At 35.1% G+C, this 13896-nt stretch overlaps 2 protein-coding genes and 1 pseudogene across 2 annotated transcripts; all 3 read right to left on the bottom strand.

The window, feature by feature from the left end:
• Positions 1 to 1787: 1787 nt before the first annotated feature.
• On the bottom strand, positions 1788 to 3766 carry LOC142544823 (benzoate carboxyl methyltransferase-like). The gene is made up of 5 exons (XM_075651858.1): positions 3648 to 3766; positions 3346 to 3559; positions 3077 to 3247; positions 2329 to 2588; positions 1788 to 2252 (listed from the first exon to the last, which is right to left on the bottom strand). The coding sequence occupies exons 1-5, from the start codon at positions 3720 to 3722 to the stop codon at positions 1893 to 1895; spliced, it is 1080 nt and encodes a 359-aa protein (XP_075507973.1). The 5' UTR covers positions 3723 to 3766; the 3' UTR covers positions 1788 to 1892.
• A 1024-nt stretch (positions 3767 to 4790) lies between these two features.
• On the bottom strand, positions 4791 to 7411 carry LOC142544824 (benzoate carboxyl methyltransferase-like). Its single transcript, XM_075651859.1, has 5 exons — positions 7253 to 7411; positions 6310 to 6523; positions 6050 to 6225; positions 5584 to 5838; positions 4791 to 5346 (listed from the first exon to the last, which is right to left on the bottom strand). The coding sequence occupies exons 1-5, from the start codon at positions 7343 to 7345 to the stop codon at positions 4990 to 4992; spliced, it is 1095 nt and encodes a 364-aa protein (XP_075507974.1). The 5' UTR covers positions 7346 to 7411; the 3' UTR covers positions 4791 to 4989.
• Positions 7412 to 10973: 3562 nt separating this feature from the next.
• On the bottom strand, positions 10974 to 12828 carry LOC142544151 (benzoate carboxyl methyltransferase-like; annotated as a pseudogene).
• Positions 12829 to 13896: the final 1068 nt, after the last annotated feature.

Consider the following 13896-nt stretch of genomic DNA (forward strand, 5'->3'; position numbering starts at 1 on the left):
ATTTAAGAGTTTAAGGTTTTAATTTTCATTAATTCTTAAATCAACACTTGGAATATTAATTTTTTATCTGATTTATCGGTTTTTTGCAAAGTATGATGTGTTGTTACAGCACTTTTGAACCTTGCAATGGATTGATCTTTTTTGACATCATAAATCTTATTAATCTTAATTTAGTATTTGGGCAAATCCGAATGGTCAACAAATTAGTCTGTTTGCAAATGACCAGATAAATTATATTGGATAAGCTTTGTGTGACATACTCAAACTGAGAAGGCAGAAGCAGGGAGGATTGAACAGCTATCGTGAATCTTAATTTAGTATTTAATGACGGAGTCCATCTTAATTATATCAAATAGCTTTAGTTTTCTGAAAAAGAACATTTTTATGATATTTTCTTTTCAAGTATCAATTTAAAACGAGATTGTTATTTGTCAGCTGATGTGCAGGACCCCTTTGTAGATAAGGAATTGGGCTCGATCTTCGCTCAAAGCCCAATCTATTGTCAAAACGTGAATATTTGGCCCAGGTTATCATGATCTATTTACGGGTCCATTATCTGAGCCCCAAAATCTGATTTCCAATATCTCCTACGAAAATCGACTAATTACGTAAAATATGAGATCGATATCCTACCTAATATTAATTATGTATTTTTAAATATAACGTTACCTTACCTTTAAAAAATATACATATTTTCCCATATAAATAAAAATGTAAGTCCAATGATCAAACCTCATATTGTCAATGTTTTCCCGTGCACGAAATAAGCATGGGTTAGTGAAATATTTGATGTAACGTCTTTCCTCTATAATACGATGCATATGTCCAAATCAGTACCTCTTCGAACATATTTATTTGGAACCGAGATGTTAATGTGTTAAATGGCTACTAGAAATGGGACTATGTTCACGCCAATTAAGTCCCCAACACACAAAGTTAAAACACCTATCACCTATATATTGAAATAATTTTCCCTTTCGTGTAGAGTTGTCAAAATGGACTAATCTGTCGGGTTTGCCCATAATTTTCCATCAAATATAAAAAAAAAAAAAATATTGGCGGATTCTCCCACTCAACTCCCCCAAATAGGCGAGTTGGATTGACAATATTCCAACTCGCCGAAATAACCAGTCGCCACGCTAAGCCAAATGATGAGTTTTAGCGGGTTGCGAATCGATCCGTCCCGTTGGTCCGTTTTAACAACTCTACTCTTGTGTGAAGGACGTGATTCAATATTCTTGTATTACACCATGTTTGATTAAAATTTTACAATAATTAGAAATAAAAATAAATATATTATTCTTAATTTCAATTTATTATAACATATTTAATCATTTCCCCACAAACCATGAGAGGGTATCAAACAATATCTTGTCAATATTAATCAACGGTATTGAAAAAGCTGAATTCCACAAACTTTCTCGTAAGTATCTAAAGATAAAATCGAGATTTAACTTACAAACACGTATATATAGACTTTGAGTTTGTCTCTAAGATCTATTTCTGTGAGACATGTCAACTGATCATTCATACTTAAAAAAAAAAGTAATACTTTTAAACATAAAAATAAATATTTTTTTCATGAATTATATTGAGCTGTAGATCTGTTTCACAAAATTAATCTATGAGATTGCCTCACAAGACTTTTTGTAATAAATGTTTTCCCAAAACACTTGGTTTGCAAAATATTACCCAATTTAATTTTTTGTGCAAACAACATGAAAAAAAAATTGTAAAATCCCCTTTCATGAATTTTGAATCGAAATGAACTGGAAAAAAAAAATCCAAATTCTATCCGTATATTTGGCTTTTCAGGTGAACTCAAGAAACCAACCCATAAATCTTGTAAAATATGTATTTTACAGAGCACGATCCTCTTTCATCTGACGGTATCATTTCCTTCTCAATGAGATGACCATAGTATAGTATGACGACTTCTGCTTTGACAAATGCGCAGCCACTTTGTTTGCATACCTCTCAAACACATCATCACATTTTATACAACTACCGAAATGACTCGCAAGCATTGGCTCGCTTAAAGCCCGAATGCAATTTGCCACGAGATTTGCACTTTCTTTTTCATCGAAAAAGGGTTCATGGGTGTTCCCGTGTGCATCCCACCGGACTCGAAAAACATCCTTCTTGCACAATTCGAAGGACCCTTCATTGATGATTATCGCCTCAGCTTCTTGTTGGAATGGTGTGTAGATAGGTACGTTAAAAGAATGCAAATCATCTTTCCTGATAATACCCTGAATTTAAGTAATTAAAGAGATGAAAATACCGAATATATTGTACCACCGTGGTTAAAAGTTTTAGAAGCCCTACCTCGGCCACCATTTCATCGAGTGTTTCTGCAAGCATTGTCAAATAAGCATTATCATCCATGGAAGAAGGATCTTCCACGGTTCTTCCTATAAATGATAACACCATGCGCCCACCGGAGACCATCTCTTCACCTCTCAAGCTTAGAAATTTGGAGAAATCTCGTTGGAATTGCTTCCCATATGCTTCGAATACCTCCCGAGGACTCGTTGTCGCCATGTATATATTTTCTTTGTTGTGTTTATCTAGTCCTTCGGGGACCTGTCTTTTGTACAGCAACAGTCGATTGTTCATATTGCAAAACATAATCGCAGGGAGATTTCTACGGAAGCCATTAAACTTATATTAGAGTTCTCAAACTTTGAGAACAAGTGATTTTCAAAGTTGTTTTCACCCTAACAGTGGTAGAGCTTTTAAAAATTTCCCCCCCTAAAAAATATAAACGATAATTTTAACGTGTACGTCTTAGTTTAAGAACAAGTGATTTCTAGGATTGGGCGCATGAATTACGTGCTCCAATCACTACCAATCTAATGCTTTAGATTTAATTTGGGCGTAAGATACACCTCAAGTAAAATTTAAACATATTGTGAAAATTGGTAATAACAAAATCAGATCTACATTTTTATCATGTATCATGCATATAGTTGAGTCATATGATATTTTTTTCTTCCAGAAATCGTAGTTGGTGCCACAAAATTTAGATAAAAAAGTAAAGTGTTAGCTCGAATATATGTACAAAAACATGCATGAGAAAGCCAATGAACGCTGTATGAAGAATAAGCAAAGTGAAGACTCCTGTCTGGAAATAATCTGCCGTAGAAAGACCCCGGTAAGCCATATATACAGCATCGTGATCTTTCAACAGCTTTCTCATCGTAGAAACTTTGTACCAATTTGAACAAATTGTTGAAGTCATTTTCTGCGGGGAGAAATCCAGAATATTAATAGATATTTTTTCATTGAAACTAAAGGAGTACTGGAATATTCCATTTCTCTCAGGCCATATTGTTCGATCACCTGGAAGATCATTCAGAAAAATCTGAATCTCCTGAAATCTAACACTCAAATCTTGGAAAATATCCATGATATGGGATATGACCAAAAGGGTATTCGGGCCGGAAGCACAACCCAAATCCACCATCTTGAAACAGCATTCGGGGAATCCCTCTTTTTCAATCATATCTTCTAAAGTTTCATCTAAAATAGGCCATGTTTTTGATACCACAACTCTCTGCAAGAAACTTATATCAAGATGTTACAGTATTTTAATAAGTGGCTGCTTGATTTTATGTGATAATAATTAGAGTTAAAGTAATTACTTGAAGGCCAGAGTTGTTGGCGTAGCTTGTTCTGTCATCTCCTGCGTTCATACCAATAATTTTCTTGAATTCCATCTCACTCTATGAATTGTCGAAAGTAGGAAATTAGCAATACGTATATCTACAGACGTGTATGTGTGGAGGTATATATTAATGTTTTCATACCGGTCTATTTTAAAAACAATCCAACCATCGGACCGGAATACTTGTTATTTTATATAAATATTAATACTATTTAATGAATAAATATTTTAAATTTTAAAATCTAAAACAATCTTTCTGCGCGCGTGAAGGGAGATATCTAAAAAAGAGCAAACGTTATGTTTATTGATTTTAAATTAATCATAATGTTTTTCTTGCTAGAGTTTACTTCATTTATTGAAAGTGGGCTATTGCTATATGCTACCCTTGGGATTTCTTAATCCTATTAACTTAACTCGATTACATGTGCTAATAACTTGATTCCCAAACAAAAATGGTCAAAATTTTTTATATATAAAAAATGAAGCGAAATTTAACTTATTACTGAAAACTCCATTTAAGACTAACTACTTGGAGAAAAAATATATTTTTGGGATATAAGTTGTTGTTTTTGAGTTTTAGTTATATTGTCAATTAATTTATGATCTTTGTCTACTGATTACAATTTTAGTTATTTTTTTACCATTTTGTTGATGTGGAGAGAAAAATTATGATGTGTCACTAAAAATTACTAAGATGATTTTGTACATTGATAATGTGTCTGTTATCAGTATTTTGACAAAAAAATGAGTAAAATTTTAAAAAATACAGATTAGTAAAATAAGACCGTGAATTGACGACAACTTAACCAAAAACTTAATTTTATGAAACAAATGATTAAATTAAAAAAATTTCACAATTGATATTTTAGCAATTAATTTTACCCACCACGATATCTAATGAACTCATGCTCTATGAATTAACAATTTTCTTTAGCTAAAATAAAATATATAAAACAGATCATCCTCGTCGAAACTGTGAATTTGAGATCCATAATTTGAAATATCTCAATAACACCCTCTAATTAAATTCTTATTTCATGATCCAGGCAAGCATATTGCTGACAGTTGGGCAAATAAGATTAAGAAATTTTTATGTTCCTTATAATCTAAGCATGTCACTTAGTATTATTTATACATAATATTTAGAAGTGATCATAAATCACAATTCCAACTGGTGTTTTTAATTCCTTATAGTTTTAAGTTCGTCGTATTAGCCTATGCATAACATTATATATTATATATATATACATAACAAAGGGTGTTTGATGCACTATGATCCGCTCGTTTCATAGCTCATCAAACGTCCAAGCATCTTTTCGTCATTTCCTTCTCAAAGAGATGGCTATTGTAAAGATTGATGGCTCCTTAGACAAATGCTCAGCCAATTTTTCTGCATACTTTTCGAATACCACATTATAACTCATGTTCCCGCCAAAGTGGCTGGCCATCAATGGTTCAAGTACAGCCCGAACACCATCTGCCACAACTTTTGCACTTCTCTTTTTTTCGAAAAGTAAACCTTCTACGTCTTGGCTAGGATCCCATAGGACTGGATAGCCGTCCATCCTGTCCAATTTGAAGGACCCTTCGTCGCTGATGATAGTCTCAACTTCTTGTGGGCACGGGGTGTATATAGGCACATTAAAAGAATATAGATCATCTTTCTTGATCAGCCCCTATATATATATATTCGCACATCAGGTAAATGGATTTTTAATATATCTAAAAGAACGCTTGGAGTGTCTATCCTAATGAGACATGACCAAATTTTAATATTTGGATTCTTAACCCATGGTCTGAAATTTCATAAAAATGTGAAGGACCACTTCATCCAATAATGTCAAGAATATGAGGAGAATTACTAACTGAAATGAATTTATTGACAAATCCCCGAAATGGTAGTAGAACATTACCTCAACGACCATGTCATGAAGTATTTCTGCAAGAATTGTGCCATTTTCATTTTCATCTATGGAAGAGGTATCTTCTATAGGCCGTCCAACTATTGACAACACCATACGCCCACCGCAGACAAATTCCTCACCTCTCGCACTTGGGAATTTCGAGAAATCTCTTCGAAATTGGTTTGCATATGCTTCCAATACCTTTGCGGGACTTGTCATGGCTATGTATATGTTTTCCTTATTGTCCTCAAGTCCTTCGGGAACCTGTCAACGCCAAATATGGTCTATCATTAGGCATCATAAGATTTAAACAATAAGTACTCTAATAAATACTTATGGGGATCGGAACACTCGTAGATATTATGATATGTCATCTGATATTTTAAACCAAGTAAAAACTCCTTAAAAAGAAAGAAAGTAAACCCCTTTAATTTTGGACATTTATTAAACATAAATAGTGCATCTAAGCACATACCTTAGAGAGCCAATGGATGCTGTAAGAAGAATAAGCGAAGTGCATACTCTTGCTTGGAAACTTTCTATCATAGAAAGATCCTGGCGAGCCATATACAAAGCATTGCTGCTTCATTTTCGTTCCTTTTTCTTTGTAGAAATTTTGCAGCAATTTGAACAAATTGTTGAAGTCATTATCTATTGGAACAAAACCACACATTTAGTGGAGGGTGGGCTTTAGATATTCGAGTAATGAAATTTAAAGGAATTCATTTTATTCACCTGGAAGATCATTCAGAAAAACTTGAATTTCTTGAAATCTGTCACGAAAATTTTGCAGAGTATCCACGATATGGGAGGCGACTAACAATGTATTTGGGCCTGATGCGCAACCAAAATCCACCATCTTGAAGCAACATTCCTCGAAGATCTCATTATCAACCATATTTTTCAGGGTTTCATCTAATATGACCCATGTTTTTGTTATGGCATATTTCTGAGAAAATAAGAATGAAACGTCAATTCAAATTTTCTATGCTCATAATGAATGTTCTCCTTTTCTATTTTTTAAAATAATTTATGAGGGAAATATATGGAGATATAATTAATTACTAGTTCCATCTTTGCTAAATAATATATAGAATATGAAATTATAAGCGATAATTTAATTTTCAAATATTTTACAAACCAAAATAAAGTGACTAATAAATTTTAAAATTTGATGGATTATTTATTTAATTTCAAAATCAAGTAACAATCTTTTGTAGTTTATAATAGGATTACATGTTTCAAAGAGTGAAGGATATTTTACGAATAAAATAAAAAAAGTTTAACCAATAAAGCCCTCTTGCTTAATATTTAGCTTGTGATAGACCGTGTGTGTAAAAAATTAATGATAAATTTGAGATGTGTTGGTTAATTTAATTTGGATGGTAAGTTAAATAAGAGGTTGCTTAATATATGGATGATTTGCAAATAGATTATATATATATATATATTTTTTTTTCTTTTTTATTTTTGCGAAAAAAGTCTCGGTCCATCCAAAACATGTCATCTACATGCAGTATCATGTATTGATGTCTATTTTGTTTAATATTTTTACATCTTGGTCGTCGCAAAAGATCTTGATAGTACAATTGTAATTTTCATAATCATTTCGTCGGATTTCTAATTTAATAATATAGATAGATAAGTGTCGATATAGACATAAACATAGATTAATTACCTGAAGAGTTGAGTTTTTGGCATAGCTAGTTTCACCATCACCTTTATTCATATGTAGAACTTTCTTCGACTCCATTTTCACTACTTTGCACATGAATTTCTACATGGGGTATAAATCGCTATTTATAATACATGTGAAAGAAACATAAATTGAAGTATTCCTAAAATCGTTCTACTGAAGATCACACGTTTATTTCACCAACTGTTCCTGACCACTTAATATATTTTTAAATAGATAATATTATTAATCACCAAAAATTTCCATCCATTTAGTTCTAATTATTTCCCTCCTACCCCGCGAAAGATTACTGCCCCTTTTGGTTTTGTCAAACGTTAATAATTTTATCCTAAATATCTCAATACACAAATTTCAAATGCGGGGGCTATACCTATCCTATCCCTATCCCTATCCCTATCCCTATCCCACAAAATAAATTATATATATATTTAAAATTATTATTGTATAAATTCATACATTTTCCATACAAACTACAAATATATTTAATAAAGTTGTACCACTAATTTTTAGAAAAACAATCAATCATTTTTAAATAATAATAATTAAAAAAAGTAACTGTCCCCAGATATATACGCTAGTCTTAATTATTTTTTATGAAATTGAAAAGCCAACCAATCGCCAACAAATGAAATGGCGCCGAGTAAAATCAAAACAAAGAACCGCGTAAATTAGATTAAATTCGAGATCATTTTGAGAAAGCATCTTTTACACTTGATTAAATATATTAGAAACACAATAATAAATTTGTTATCATCAAAATAAAAAATGTTAGAGTTTCTAAATCCAACAATATCCCCTTTTTAATATCAAAAACTTGAATAAATAATGATTTCAACTATATATTTCTCCGCCTTTTTGTATAAATCAAACTACCATATTTTCAAAACTATTTAAGCACACATTTTTCTCCATCTCAATATTTAAAATCAATCTTGATGCGACCCGGGCGAAATGAGTGAGCAGGGTCGGGTGCTCCACCGGATCTGCTATCAAAATGATGAAGGAAATAAGAGCAATGTAGATATCTGAACCAGAAGCTTCTTTCCCAGGCGGAGAGGATTTCTTGAACTCAAGAAGGTAACCACGTGAATGGGCGCCGGAGGGGTGTCCGGCGTGGCCACTCCGATGCTTAAGTCAGTGAATGATTTAAGCTAAGAACCAATGTAACCAAGTGATGGTTGTGATATTGATGTGAATGAATGAATGTAAATGTAAAGAGAGAACCTGATATTTATAGTAGGAGAAGTAATGATGACCTCGTTCTCCGTGCTACCTACTAATTATAGTAGGACAGCTGAGCACACCCTATATTCTGACATGTCAAATCTCATACTGGTCACATCCAGCCCATCTGATTTTGTCAACCCCTCGGCCTGGTGTCAGAGATGGGACAGTCGCCCACATCCTATTCTGCTAGTTTACTCGAGTGCGGTGCTTATATCGAGGTGGCCCGGGTAGAAAGTTCTCGGGAGCTTGATCGAGAGCCCGAGCATTTGATAACCCGAAGAGAAGTCGTCTCGATCTTTCAACTGTTCGGCCTCTGGTGACCCTTCTAATAGATTTACCCTGACTTGAGCTATCTGCTAGATATCCCAGGTCGTCCGTGACCCGGGCACAAGAATCGTCCATGACTCGGGCACAACCCGGGCTATCCCGAGGGTATCATCACTCCCTCCTTAAATAGTCGGGCTAGAATCATACTCGCTGTCCCGATTAGTCTTGTGTGCCCGATCATGGAAAATATTTAGTTTGTCTGTAAAAGCATCGGGGGCTTCATGTATCCCAGAGATGGGATGAAATGCCGGAGTCTTACGTCTTATGGACTTGAGATAAGATGCCGGGACCTCATGTCTTCCGGGCTTTAAAATAGATTGCTGGGGCCTCATATCTCCTGGACTTAGGAATGGTCGAAGTCCGGAGCCCCAAGCCAGGTTTGAGAACCCTGGGCTTATGAATAACTAAGGTGCGGAGCCTTGGGCCGGGGAGCACGTCCCGGGACTTGGGAGTGGTCGAGGTGCGGAGCCCCGAGCTAGGGTACGGATCCCTGGATTTAATAGATAACCAGGGTGCGGAGCCCTGGCCTTCATGAATGGTCGAGGTACGGAGCCCCGAGCCAGGGTACGAATCCCTGGACTTAATAGATAACCGGGGTACGGGTCCCTGGACTTAAAATATGACCGAGGTACGGGTCCTCGGGCAAGGGTAAGGGTCCCTGGACTTAAAAGATGACCGATGTACGGGTTCCCGGGCCAGGGTACGGGTCCCTGGACTTAATAGATAACCGGGGTACGGGTCCCTGGACTTAAAAGATGACCGAGGTACGGGTCCCCGGGCCAGGGTACGGGTCTCTAGACTTAATAGATAACCAGGGTGCGGAGCCCTGACCTTCATGAATAGTCGAGGTACGGAGCCCCGAGTCAGGTTTGAGAACCCTGGGCTTAGATAATGTGTCGGGACCTCGTACCTCCCGGGCTTAAGATAACGTGCCGGGGTCTCATACCTCCCGGACTTTCAAGAATGTGTCAAGGCCTCGTACATCTCGGACTTTAGATAATGTGCCGGGGCCTCATACCTCCCGGACTTTCAAGAATGTGCCGGGGCCTCGTACCTCCCGGGCTTTAGATAATGTGCCGGGGCCTCGTACCTCCCGGGCTTAAGAGAATGTGCCGGGGAGTCGTACCTCCCGGGCTTTAGATAATGTGCCGGAGCCTCATACCTCCCTGACTTTCAAGAATGTGCCGGGGCCTCGTACCTCCCGGACTTTAGATAATGTGCCGGGGTCTCATACCTCCCGGACTTTAAAGAATGTGCTGGGGCCTCGTACCTCCCGGACTTTAGATAATGTGCCGGGGCCTCATACCTCCCGGACTTAAGATAATGTGCCGTGGCCTCATATCTCCCGGGCTTAAAAGATTTTGCTTTACCTGATGTATTAGTTTTATTAAATATCAAATCACTAACCTGGAAATATTGAATCCGAATTCATTTTCGGTAGAGTGAAACTTCTCTGGTTGAGCTTAATTAGGTGACTAATATAGCTGTATGCTAATGAGTGCATAGCAAATGCTCTTCATGCCAATCCGGGATAGCTGCTGAGTTTTGAGCCCATATGAAATCCACATATAAGATCTGAGTGCCGAGCTGGTCGGACTTGTATGTTTGCCAAGCAGAGTTGGATTTATTTTTGAATAGAAACCATATCTACGTCTTGAGCTCAATTTTCCACAAACTTTCTCGTAAGTATCTAAAGATAAAATCGAGATTTAACTTACAAACACGTATATATAGACTTTGAGTTGGTCTCTAAGATCTATTTCTGTGAGACATGTCAACTGATCATTCATACTTAAAAAAAAAAGTAATACTTTTAAACATAAAAATAAATATTTTTTTCATGAATTATATTGAGCTGTAGATCTGTTTCACAAAATTAATCTATGAGATTGCCTCACAAGACTTTTGTAATAAATGTTTTCCCAAAACACTTGGTTTGCAAATATTACCCAATTTAATTTTTTGTGCAAACAACATGAAAAAAAAATTGTAAAATCCCCTTTCATGAATTTTGAATCGAAATGAACTGGAAAAAAAAAATCCAAATTCTATCCGTATATTTGGCTTTTCAGGTGAACTCAAGAAACCAACCCATAAATCTTGTAAAATATGTATTTTACAGAGCACGATCCTCTTTCATCTGACGGTATCATTTCCTTCTCAATGAGATGACCATAGTATAGTATGACGACTTCTGCTTGACAAATGCGCAGCCACTTTGTTTGCATACCTCTCAAACACATCATCACATTTTATACAACTACCGAAATGACTCGCAAGCATTGGCTCGCTTAAAGCCCGAATGCAATTTGCCACGAGATTTGCACTTTCTTTTTCATCGAAAAAGGGTTCATGGGTGTTCCCGTGTGCATCCCACCGGACTCGAAAAACATCCTTCTTGCACAATTCGAAGGACCCTTCATTGATGATTATCGCCTCAGCTTCTTGTTGGAATGGTGTGTAGATAGGTACGTTAAAAGAATGCAAATCATCTTTCCTGATAATACCCTGAATTTAAGTAATTAAAGAGATGAAAATACCGAATATATTGTACCACCGTGGTTAAAAGTTTTAGAAGCCCTACCTCGGCCACCATTTCATCGAGTGTTTCTGCAAGCATTGTCAAATAAGCATTATCATCCATGGAAGAAGGATCTTCCACGGTTCTTCCTATAAATGATAACACCATGCGCCCACCGGAGACCATCTCTTCACCTCTCAAGCTTAGAAATTTGGAGAAATCTCGTTGGAATTGCTTCCCATATGCTTCGAATACCTCCCGAGGACTCGTTGTCGCCATGTATATATTTTCTTTGTTGTGTTTATCTAGTCCTTCGGGGACCTGTCTTTTGTACAGCAACAGTCGATTGTTCATATTGCAAAACATAATCGCAGGGAGATTTCTACGGAAGCCATTAAACTTATATTAGAGTTCTCAAACTTGAGAACAAGTGATTTTCAAAGTTGTTTTCACCCTAACAGTGGTAGAGCTTTTAAAAATTTCCCCCCCTAAAAAATATAAACGATAATTTTAACGTGTACGTCTTAGTTTAAGAACAAGTGATTTCTAGGATTGGGCGCATGAATTACGTGCTCCAATCACTACCAATCTAATGCTTTAGATTTAATTTGGGCGTAAGATACACCTCAAGTAAAATTTAAACATATTGTGAAAATTGGTAATAACAAAATCAGATCTACATTTTTATCATGTATCATGCATATAGTTGAGTCATATGATATTTTTTTCTTCCAGAAATCGTAGTTGGTGCCACAAAATTTAGATAAAAAAGTAAAGTGTTAGCTCGAATATATGTACAAAAACATGCATGAGAAAGCCAATGAACGCTGTATGAAGAATAAGCAAAGTGAAGACTCCTGTCTGGAAATAATCTGCCGTAGAAAGACCCCGGTAAGCCATATATACAGCATCGTGATCTTTCAACAGCTTTCTCATCGTAGAAACTTTGTACCAATTTGAACAAATTGTTGAAGTCATTTTCTGCGGGGAGAAATCCAGAATATTAATAGATATTTTTTCATTGAAACTAAAGGAGTACTGGAATATTCCATTTCTCTCAGGCCATATTGTTCGATCACCTGGAAGATCATTCAGAAAAATCTGAATCTCCTGAAATCTAACACTCAAATCTTGGAAAATATCCATGATATGGGATATGACCAAAAGGGTATTCGGGCCGGAAGCACAACCCAAATCCACCATCTTGAAACAGCATTCGGGGAATCCCTCTTTTTCAATCATATCTTCTAAAGTTTCATCTAAATAGGCCATGTTTTTGATACCACAACTCTCTGCAAGAAACTTATATCAAGATGTTACAGTATTTTAATAAGTGGCTGCTTGATTTTATGTGATAATAATTAGAGTTAAAGTAATTACTTGAAGGCCAGAGTTGTTGGCGTAGCTTGTTCTGTCATCTCCTGCGTTCATACCAATAATTTTCTTGAATTCCATCTCACTCTATGAATTGTCGAAAGTAGGAAATTAGCAATACGTATATCTACAGACGTGTATGTGTGGAGGTATATATTAATGTTTTCATACCGGTCTATTTTAAAAACAATCCAACCATCGGACCGGAATACTTGTTATTTTATATAAATATTAATACTATTTAATGAATAAATATTTTAAATTTTAAAATCTAAAACAATCTTTCTGCGCGCGTGAAGGGAGATATCTAAAAAAGAGCAAACGTTATGTTTATTGATTTTAAATTAATCATAATGTTTTTCTTGCTAGAGTTTACTTCATTTATTGAAAGTGGGCTATTGCTATATGCTACCCTTGGGATTTCTTAATCCTATTAACTTAACTCGATTACATGTGCTAATAACTTGATTCCCAAACAAAAATGGTCAAAATTTTTTATATATAAAAAAATGAAGCGAAATTTAACTTATTACTGAAAACTCCATTTAAGACTAACTACTTGGAGAAAAAATATATTTTGGGATATAAGTTGTTGTTTTGAGTTTAGTTATATTGTCAATTAATTTATGATCTTTGTCTACTGATTACAATTTTAGTTATTTTTTTACCATTTTGTTGATGTGGAGAGAAAAATTATGATGTGTCACTAAAAATTACTAAGATGATTTTGTACATTGATAATGTGTCTGTTATCAGTATTTTGACAAAAAAATGAGTAAAATTTTAAAAAATACAGATTAGTAAAATAAGACCGTGAATTGACGACAACTTAACCAAAAACTTAATTTTATGAAACAAATGATTAAATTAAAAAAATTTCACAATTGATATTTTAGCAATTAATTTTACCCACCACGATATCTAATGAACTCATGCTCTATGAATTAACAATTTTCTTTAGCTAAAATAAAATATATAAAACAGATCATCCTCGTCGAAACTGTGAATTTGAGATCCATAATTTGAAATATCTCAATAACACCCTCTAATTAAATTCTTATTTCATGATCCAGGCAAGCATATTGCTGACAGTTGGGCAAATAAGATTAAGAAATTTTTATGTTCCTTATAATCTAAGCATGTCACTTAGTATTATTTATACATAATATTTAGAAGT

The sequence above is a fragment of the Primulina tabacum genome, chromosome 5 (genome assembly GCF_025594145.1).
Source record: "Primulina tabacum isolate GXHZ01 chromosome 5, ASM2559414v2, whole genome shotgun sequence".
NCBI classification, from domain to species: domain Eukaryota; kingdom Viridiplantae; phylum Streptophyta; class Magnoliopsida; order Lamiales; family Gesneriaceae; genus Primulina; species Primulina tabacum.

Coding starts and splice junctions, on each gene's coding strand:
- LOC142544823 (XM_075651858.1), bottom strand. CDS start 3,722: ATGGAATTCAAGAAAATTATTGGTATGAACGCAGGAGATGACAGAACA. Junction 3,560..3,647: donor CCAACAACTCTGGCCTTCAA/GTAATTACTTTA, acceptor AGTTTCTTGCAG/AGAGTTGTGGTATCAAAAAC. Junction 3,248..3,345: donor TTTTCTGAATGATCTTCCAG/GTGATCGAACAA, acceptor TTCTCCCCGCAG/AAAATGACTTCAACAATTTG.
- LOC142544824 (XM_075651859.1), bottom strand. CDS start 7,345: ATGTGCAAAGTAGTGAAAATGGAGTCGAAGAAAGTTCTACATATGAAT. Junction 6,524..7,252: donor CCAAAAACTCAACTCTTCAG/GTAATTAATCTA, acceptor TTATTTTCTCAG/AAATATGCCATAACAAAAAC. Junction 5,347..5,583: donor TTCATGACATGGTCGTTGAG/GTAATGTTCTAC, acceptor ATATATATATAG/GGGCTGATCAAGAAAGATGA.